We start from the raw sequence: 10,660 nt of genomic DNA, 5'->3' as shown, positions 1-10,660 counted from the left end.
AGGTTTAGAGACTTTCTAATAAAATCTTGTATCACGTTTCCTATTTTAATATTGGTTTGTCTTTTAGAATATAAAATACAAGACATTATTTTGTCTTGTCTTAATTATTTTAGTTTAAGGACATTCAATTAATCAAAACAATTAATTAATTATCTTTGTCCCATCAAAAGATAAAATTAAATATATTTTTAATGAAATTATGAGCTAATATGATAATTATGTTTAGAAACAACATGAATAAAATGGATTCAAGCACCTTTGGCACAATCAGCCTTTTTGAAGGAAAGTTGACGGTTATCAATGTCAAACAGAATCCTGTAATTGCTTTGTAAATAGTTTCCATATACACCAAATTTACCGTCAATAGATTCCATACCGAAACAGTAAACACCAGGCTTTGCCGGAATAAAAGTGTTAAGAGCCGGCACAGCAAGTTTCATAGTCCCCTCGAAATGAATATTTATAACTGGTTCAACCGTCATATTTTTCGTTTTGTAGCAAAATTTGTCTTTCAAATCAGGATCCTCAAATGGTGCCATCTTAAACCACTTCTTTAGCTCTTGTACCAATCTTTTATACAAATCAGGCGGTACAAGCGTAGGTGGTACGCCGGAGTCGATGAACATATTACCCTTTTCAGGAGTTCCCGATGCAGTGTAGGGAATCAGCGTTCCGGAGGGCCCAACGCTCATTCCGGTGACAGTAACAAAGTAGGGCTTGGTGTCTTGTTTGGTTACTAAGGGAATGGTAAGCACATCTGGTCCGGGTGGAATTTCGGCAGCACTTCCGAAATGCATCTTGGTTGTCGAATCGGGGTCGTTGACTGGGGCTAAACAGTAAGAGAATTTGTTGTTCCCTAATGCTGCACCTACTTGATATGCGAAGGATAATGGTGTAGCTCCTAATCCAACCAAACCAGATTCCTTGGGATAAAAAACACCGGTGTTATTGTGGCCGCAGCCAAAAACAATGTTGTTTACGGAGGCGCCGCCAGGAAAGGTGATGGTTTCTGTAGCAAGAAGGCCTTTTGTGATGGAATTGTCGCCATAGGCGTATGTGTAGTTGCAATAGGAGTCCGGAGAGACAGTAGTCGTGTCAAGGAGTTTACATTGAGGGGAGTTATAATGAATATCGGCATAGGAAGAGGATGAATTGGGATTGTAAATGGGATTAGTTTGGTTATAACATTGTTGGCAAGGTTGACATTGTGTCCAGAAAAGGTCGCTGCCGGTGTCCACGATTCCATGATAGTCCTGGGGAGGGGTTCCGATGGATAATTTCATTAAATGCTCACCATTTTCGGCCTCTCTTTGGACATTGGAAACATGTTGTTGTTGTTGTAGACGTCTTACACGAGAAATTGCTCGAGGAAATCCATTATTGAAATGCTGTAATGGACTACTCCTACTTTCAGGGAATGGAGATGCTTTCGAGTTACGATGGATTAGATCAACACTAAACCCGCACTTTTGACCTTCTGATTCTGAATAATGGAAGATAATAGCAACATAAACCAATATTATTACGCTAAAACTGCGCATTATTCAAATCATATATTATTATTCGTTCTTATTTATATAATTACTTACTTGTGCTTCTTCGCCAATTTCTCTATCTTTCCTATTTTTAATCACTTTCAGACCATTTTTTATCCACAAATTCACCTTTTTTCTCACAAAAAAAAGTCCTCAATTTTCATTTACAATCATATAACTGTATCACAAATCTTATGTCTTATTGGGAAGTTGAATATGTCAAAATTTTCGTCTAATTCTATATGCTATAATAATTTAAACAAAATTTACAATCTATTAAAAAAAAAAAAAGTTAGTTAACTTCATTTCCTTTCAATCAAGTTACGGTATAATCAATTAAAAAAGAAATCACCAAAATACTAGTGTAACATCCACATTAAAATAAATTGAGTTTATTTTATGACATGATAGCCACGTAACAACAACAAAAATTACATTTTTTTTTATTTAATCCAGTTGTTTGAAACTATCACATAACAGTAAAATATATATGATCTTTATTTATTTTAGCTGTCATGAGACACATAAATGATCTTTATTTATTTTAGCTGTCATCACAACCCTATACACTGTTACACCACACGTTATAAAACAAGACTTCAGAACCTTTAGAAGCTTCTAGTCCCTTATAAGGGAATGTACGGAAACAAATAGAACTCCACATGGCAAACGACTTCTCCTAGGATAAGACTCCTAACAGGACAAAGAAATCCTAAGTCCAAAAGGACTTCTAGTGAACAAAGGATTCAATCACTCTATATATAGATGGGTGCAGGCACATCCTACGGTTCATTGACTATTATCTCACAACTAGCCCATACTTTTCAACTCTTCCTAAGCACTAGACTGACTTAGGCATCAGAGTAGTTCGCCAGACTTTGACCCCTCACTGACATTGGTTCTGTTTTACAGGTCAGTATGGAAAGATTCAGCAGGACGATTCGAACAATTAACTAGTCAAGGTTCAGACACACGATTATGATTGTTACGATGAGTGTGGCTGAGTCCAGTCGTATCCAGTCGGAGGTCCATCTGAATAATAGAGATGAAGCTAACCAAGAAACAGAGCGCCAGCCACAATTGGAACCTTAATACCAAATTTTAGCAGACGAAGTTTCCCAAAGATTCGGGCAAAATTTAGTTGCGATGAAAAAAGAGATAGATAATGCAAAAGCTGCACATGAGAGAGAGAGGTGGTGGACTTAAACAACAACTAAGGAAGGCCAAGGAGGACCTACGGAACAATCTCAATCATACGGCGAAATCTAGCCGACGGTCCACGAGAGGATCGCTCCTAAAGCCTCTTCCTTGTAACAAGATATTCCCGATCAAGAACCCCTTTCAAACGTGAAGCAAAAGTCCCAAAATCAGGTAGAGAAACCATTCCAAAGAGCGGAGCAGGAGTAGACAATGACCTCCTAAAAAAAATCCAGTTATGTCCGAAGTAAATTATTTCCTCAGTCTCTTCAAAGAGATTTTCAAGCCCAAAGTCACTTTCCCTTTCTTCAAGAATAACACCTTCACTTTCCTCAAGCATACAAATGAAGTTATGCTTAAGGAAAATTCTATCAAACACATAGGGATCACCCCTTTCAACACGAGTTTCCCCAATATCCTCACCTACAAACATTCCTTCCTCCTCATCCATACATGAACTCTCATTCTCATTCTCATTCACAATATCATCAATAAACTCACAATGAGAATCTAATTCACAAACAACAACACAAATATCCAACTCCTCCCTAATAATAGGATTACCCATAACTTCAATATGAGAAATTGAAAGTTTAGGATTTACCTCTTTAGTGTGTAATGGAGAAAAGATTGGTGATGAATCTTTAGGAGGAACTTCCAAGGTTAGTCGGAAGGCATTTCAGATTTCTAGCTTGAGACTCTCCATGGAGGATTTCAACTTTCTCATTTATTCGTCTTGAGCCCGGTATCACCCCATAAGAGTCTTTCTAAACCTTTTCATACTAATTTCCGTAACTCCAAGATGCTTATCTATAGGTTCCTTCACTTTTTGGGGTGGAGCCTTCATTTTTCTTCTTAATTCGGCCAGGAAATCTTCCCATTTATTGTTGGCAGCTTCTTTGGATTCTTGAGATGAACTTAGCTATACCATTGTTGAAGAAGTCCATATTAGGAAAACGATCGACTCTAATACCAACTGATACTGATCGGTTTTGGACGAGTTGATTTTAATCGTAAATCAACAAAGAGGGTTATTCTCTAGCTAAACTAAAAGAAGTTAATCCTGGGTTTCACTGCCTAATCCATAAGAAATAGAAACCCCCTATTGTTGAAGGTTAAAAACCTTAACAAAGCTTCAAAGAAGAAGACTATATTTTTTATTGATTAAAAGTTACCCATCCTTACAAATAAGGAGGCTTATATAGCTTTCCAAATAAAATGTAAAAGACTAAAAACCCTAGCTAGGGTTACAACATAATAGAGAGTGATAGGGGTAGAACTTGAAAGGAATGCTCGAATGGAATTTATGTCTTAATCCTGAATGGCAAGGCAATAAATATATGAGTGGTAAAATAGTAATTTCTGGAAAGGGGCAGAAAATGGGCGACCTTGTTTCAGGTTTGTGTGTGTAGGAATTCACCCCACACGGCGTGTGGTTCACTCCACACGACGTGTGGCTGGTCTTCTACCTTCGGCGCGTGATCTCGTTCTTCTCAGTTCCCCTCCACACGACGTGTGGGAGGGCTGACATGCCGTGTGGGGCAGTTTTGCCCCTTTTCTCCGCGTGCTCGTTCGTGCTTCGTTTCTCACTAGACTCCTTTCACCCGGATTCGAACTCTTGAAAAAGATGCCTGCACCAAAGTTTTATTTACCTCAACATGTGAATTTAAAAGTGCATTATTAATATCTAATAATTGTAAAAGTAAAATGGATAAGTTTAATAAACAAAGCTAATTATAAGGAGGCTTAGAAAATGTAGACATAGAATGTTAATAGGTATCTTGGATATTATATAATATAATTTTTAATATATACTAATTAATTTATAATTTAACATTTTACTAAACTAAAAGCTCAATATTTTTATATTCTTCTCACTTTTTTAATAACATTCTTTACGTTAATTGTTAATTTTAAGGCATATAATTTTAAATAGAAATATGATTTTCAAAAAATATAATAGTAAATTTAGATTCATTAATTGATATTTATTATTAAAATACAGTTAGATAAACATTTATTATATTATTAGTTTATTTTTAGTGAAGGAACAAAAACAACGTTTATTTAGAAAAAAAATCTTTTAAAATAAATGTAGTAATAAGTTTATTGAAAAAACTCATAAAACTAACTCGTTTGGTACATATCTAAAAAGAGATGAGTGGTTGTTGGTTCAAATTCATCATTTTACAATAAAAAAGGAGGTTTGAAGTCAATAAACTCTTTTAAACATCTTTTTATCTTTTTGTCAAGCATGTCATAGATTTATTTTAAGGAAAGGTACAAAAATGAAAAATGTGGTTTGACCAATTTGTAAAAATAGTCGTGTGGTTTAAAAGTTTACAAACAGATGTCTGTAGTTTTTGTAGTTTGTAAGCTTACACATTTGATAAAAAAATTATTGTAGCGACTATATACTACAAAATGGAGCAATTTTGAATAATTAAAAAGATCAAATTTGCAAATTACCTCATTTATACGGTCTAACTTTATAAATTAACTAAACCATAAGTATTGTTAGATAAAAAAATCGATTCACATATTCTTTAACTACAAATTTTACAAATTTCAAATCTGTATTGATAAATTTTTAAAATATGAGACTGTATTTATAAATTTACAAATTTACAAATTACAAAGTTTATTTATTTTTGTTGGTATTTTATCCTTATTTTAGTTAAGTTATTTTAGAGTTATGTAGAGTGGTATTTTAATATTTTGGCACATGGCAAACGGATAACTCAATTCTGGAAAAATAAATAGAAAAGGGTATACGACGGTCTTTTGGCATTAATAAAGGCCCTTTTCATGGGCTTTCCCGTTAAGCAAGTAACTCCGTCAATCGTGACGCCGTGGAAAATAGAACGGCGTAAAAATATTCCGTGATAATTCGCACAAAATAAACACGGCAGCAATAGATTCCATCGTTAGTCAACAATCACAGGCGTTAACGGTGAGGGGAAGGTAGGTGAGTAGAAAGAAAGAGAGACGGTTAGGGAATGAAGGATAGGGATGGAATTTAGCAATTATCTCTACAATACTCACTTTCCAGAGTCTATATATCAGAGAGATAATTGTTGAAAGATGAAGCTCAGCTCAGGTCACCTACTTTTTCCATTTCTTTGTTTTAGTTTGTCTCTGAAGAAAGTGAATTTGCATGGCCGCCAATTCGAAGAGCACTCAGAGGATCGCCAGCTTGGGAAAGCGATTTGTCACCGAGATCTGGACTCCTAACTCTTCTCGCTCTTCTTTCATTACCAGGTTATTACTTGTTTATGTGCTATACTGCAATTCATTTGCTTTGTTTTGATCTTCATTTGCTTAGTTTCTATTGTTTGGACTAATTTCTATCTCGCCTCTTGTAAAGTTATTTCCATTAGTTTTTAATTCTTAAGTAATTTTGCTTAAAATCTTTTGGTTTTTTCAATTCAATCTAGATTCCTTTTTTTGTTTTCTTGCTCAAATGCGACATTGTATTAATCTGCTTTCAAAAAGTATGCGAGAGTAGATGATGGCCGGGCTAAAACAGTATTTTCCTTGCTCAGGTCATTTTTGTAAATTTAGCAAATTTAACCTGTTATTAGATTTGGAACCTCTGATTATCTTAATTTTTTTTAGTTGATGGGATTCTCATATTTTTGGTAAAATAGGTGAGTTGTCGTTGCCAATTCAGATGGAAGATTGTTGACTACAATGTGTGCTTGTTATTACACGCATCTACTAATCATGGTTACCATCAGATATCATGATTTTTCAGGAAAAAGAATAATTAATATTTTCAAGACTTTTTCTTATGGTACTTTTCAAGTTTTATTTTTTTATTTTTATAATAATAATAATAAGAAAAAACTTGATTCTTGACAGATTGGACGAAATTGGATATATTGCTTACCCACAACCTATTTATGTCTGATCAATTTGATGTACATGATTTTTGAAATTGTAAGTAGTTCATACAATTAGAAACACATTAAACTTATTTGAATTTCTCTCAGCTGGGTTATCATAAGGAAATAAGAAATATTAGATTTTGTTCGAACTACTCTATGCACTCAATTACTCTCAATCATTTATAAAACTTAAGATGCCAAACTTAGATTTTCAAGCTTCAAATATGTTTTGTTTTCTATTAATTGGCCATGACATTGACTTAATTGGGTATTTATGGGCGGTAATAGACTTTTTTGGCTTTAAAAGTTACACGGGGCGCCTCTATCTGGTGTAGATTCAGAATAGATTTCAGCTTTCCTCTCATGTTTTGGGAGTCATTTTTTGTTTAAATAGTTGAGCATGGTTTTTTATGTTATTTTCCACATGAAAATCATTTCTAATTATAAATGCAATTAAATTATATTACAAAACTTAATTCTTAATATGTTACTATTATTTTCTATATATTATGATTTTATGTCCTAATTATAAATTTTAAACCTCAATTCATCAATCTTAAACTCTAAAAAGTATATCTTATACCCCTAATTTGTAAAAACCTTTTTCTTAAAATATATGAAAAACAATGATTATTTAAATTAGTACTCGACATAGTTATAAATAATTTTTTTCAAATCTGAATTTCTGTGTAAATTTTCCTTAAATATTTATTCTGAATAAGCAGTCCAACTACTGCCATCTTTATTAAAAACTAATAGATTTGTCCATAGTTGAAGCACCAACACTAATTTGTAAGGGCTAAGGTTTTCCGGTGACCTTAGCATCTAGAAAATGACACCAGCAAGCAAAGGTTTACTTTCTTCTTATTATTTTATATTAGTTGTTGCTACCAACAATATAGTTGGAGATTTATTTACTTTAATAATTGAGTTGAAATTATATATGTAACCTAAGGGTATTTGCATAATTAGTGAATGTGGTTCAATGGTCCTACAGATAAGATGCCACCTTCCTTTGGATAAAATCTACCGCTAAATGTTAGTTGCTGTATGTCACAAGTTTTCTTTCACTGTTTTTTTTTTGTCGATATTCACAACAAATTTTTATCATTTCTTTTGTTCATTACATGTCTTTTTATATATATATATTTTTTCCTGAGTTTCGGAGAGGGTAATGGGCTCTCAATACAAGATTTTACAGATATGTAATAGATTGTTTTTTTGTTTTTGTAGGGCCTATTATGCAATAATTCTTAGGTAGCTTAAAATATTAACTTTTAACTTGTCAAAAAAACTACAATCAGAATATATCATAGTGAGAGATTTTACCAATTGTTAAAACAAAACTACAATCAGACTATATCCTAAAAGATAAACCCTAAACTTTAACATGTATGATGTGATATTAAACATGGAAAAATTTGTCGATATATATGTGTGCGTGCTTGGTTAAAACAAAATGTTTTGGGGGCAGGGCAGTTTGCTAATCGTTATCTTGTTGAGTCATGTGGGTCATATTTTATTGTTTCTAACCGTACAGTTGTAACATGGGGGTAGACTAATATTCTAAAGCATTTTAGATTTGAGTTGTCGTTTGATATGTTGTAGCAAGAAATACAAACACCAATTGATGAATATTGCAGGAGGGCAGCACACGCATCTGCTTACGACAAGAACGTGGATGAGCAGGCGGTTCATGCAAGTGCTGTCCCAGATGATGTGATCCAGCCGGAGTCTGATAAGTACTGGGCACCACATCCACAAACTGGTGTTTTCGGCCCTGCCACTGAGCAGCAACACTCGGGGGCAGGTGTAGATCGTGCATCTAACTGCGATCAGGGGTCTGTCTTGGAGGAAAAGGCCTGGTTCCGCCCCACCAGTCTTGAGGACTTGGAGAAGCCCCACCACATCTAGACATCCATTATATGCATAAAAGCTTAATTGGTGTGGCTTTAGCATAAACATATATATAATAATAATAATAATAATAATAATAAATGGTGTGAAATATTATGAGTAGAAAACTGTTAACTAATTGGCTAATGCTTGCTTATGTGCAACTATAGAAAGTTATACATATATTTTCAGTTGTGATCTTGAGGGACTTGTGCTGTGAATTACTTGATCGTTTTGCCCTTGAAATCCATTTTAATACCTAGGTAACACAAAACTTATTTTCATTTATTATTATTATTATTATTATTATTGTATAAATTGGTTTTGGCATGGAGCTAGTTGTTACTGAAGTGGTAATTTTCAGTAAGCAGGGTGGACCAATCATCATTGAATATTGATGGAGTTTATCTAGTTTTATTTATTGATGATGATTTAGAGATTATCTTCTATCTTTAGTTTGAGAGCTGAACAATATTGACAGGGGAAAAAAGCAAACAAAATGGGGCACCATTAGCTGGAAAAGCTCAGTTTGGCCTAAGGCAATCATGCTTTAGTTGAAAAATCCAAAACATCTCCTTATTATCATAATGCTTACCTCTTTCACTTATGCTTATTCTTAATTCTTCAACATTTAAGAATATATACTTGTATTATAAATTAAATAATAAAAATTAAAATATTACTTGGACTTTTTTTTTTTTTTGAAACCAAACAAAATATCATAAGAAAAGTATTTTATCTTTTCAATATTAATAAAGTTTAATTAGTAATATAAATAAAAATAATAATTATTTAGTTTTAAAAATGTATTTTTTAAAATTTTATATAAATTAAATTTTAATGAATCTTTTATTTTATTATATTAAATTTATTAATTTAATATCTCAAAATATCATGAATTGATATTAAATAAATATTATTATTAGTATAAGTTTTATTAGTATAAGTTTAATAAAAATATAATTTTCACATGATGTTTTGAATCCCAGTTCAATCATCGGTTGAACTTCTAATTCTTATGAGTTGTCATGTCATATGTGAACAAAATCCTATGAAATGTATATAATAATGTACGGCAATGTTTTCGTTATTTCCCACTAAAAGATATATCAGTTAAAGTTTTTGGCTTCATGACACTCACAACACTATTTTTTATAAGATCATAATAATATAGATCATAATGATAATGAAAGTTTTGATTGTTAACCAACAGAGAAAATATTCTTTACTAGTTTGGCTAAAAGGAAATAACCGAATTCAATGTTGAAAAGCTTAGCTCCAATGGAGAAATATAAGTTTAATTGATGAAATCCTTACAAATATTTAAGGTTATATACCTTCCTAACTCTAGATGATAAAATACTTAATATTCTTTAGGTATTACTAATATTATCCAAATAATAGGGATAAATGGGTGAAAATAATATAATGGCAAACAAGTAAAAAAGGTCAAGAGATAAAAGAGTAAATATAGAATGGAAAAACAGTAAATATCAATTGGCAAGAATGTGGCAAAATTGCAGAACTTGGCCATGAAGCAAGGTCACACATCGTGTGGCCTGGGTGACATGCCGTATGATTGAAACTCGAGCATCCCATACAACGAGTGGTGTGAGGGACTCGTCGTGTGGCGTTCCTTCGGACTATATAACTTGGAGGCTGGTACAATTGGGTTTCATACGACGTGTGACATTAATGACACGCCATGTGAATTACTAAATAAGAAACAGAAACTTCTCAACTTCTCACACGACGTATGGGTGATGTCACACGCAATGTGGCGTTCTTTCATAGGTTTTTAAAATCCTTCGACTGCTCATATGACGTGTTGTTGTCTTCACACGCCGTGTGAGATCAATTTCAAGCTTTTCTGGGTCCTTCATGTTGATGCCCTCATCATTCTCTCCTTTTCGAGAGGAGTTGAACCCCAAGTCTCCCACAGTGTATTCAAGAGGCGCATCCGGCTTGTAAGGGCTTAGCTCACGTACATTGAATGAGGGTGACATCTTATCTAACCAATTCGGGAGGGTGATATGGTAGGCATTTGCTTTGAATCTCTTTGTGACCTTGTACATACCCTACTTCCTTGGTTAGAGCTTCCTACTCAACGCACTTGCTATGTGCTCTTTACTCAAGTATACC

At 33.4% G+C, this 10,660-nt stretch overlaps 1 protein-coding gene across 1 annotated transcript; it reads left to right on the top strand.

The window, feature by feature from the left end:
* Window positions 1-5,807: 5,807 nt before the first annotated feature.
* On the top strand, window positions 5,808-8,722 carry LOC136205914 (late embryogenesis abundant protein At5g17165-like). The gene is made up of 2 exons (XM_065996761.1): window positions 5,808-5,993; window positions 8,266-8,722. The coding sequence occupies exons 1-2, from the start codon at window positions 5,890-5,892 to the stop codon at window positions 8,534-8,536; spliced, it is 375 nt and encodes a 124-aa protein (XP_065852833.1). The 5' UTR covers window positions 5,808-5,889; the 3' UTR covers window positions 8,537-8,722.
* The last annotated feature ends 1,938 nt before the right edge of the window (window positions 8,723-10,660 follow it).

Source organism: Euphorbia lathyris, chromosome 9, assembly GCF_963576675.1.
Source record: "Euphorbia lathyris chromosome 9, ddEupLath1.1, whole genome shotgun sequence".
NCBI classification, from domain to species: Eukaryota; Viridiplantae; Streptophyta; class Magnoliopsida; order Malpighiales; family Euphorbiaceae; genus Euphorbia; species Euphorbia lathyris.
This window is presented reverse-complemented; position numbering and strand designations above follow the sequence as displayed.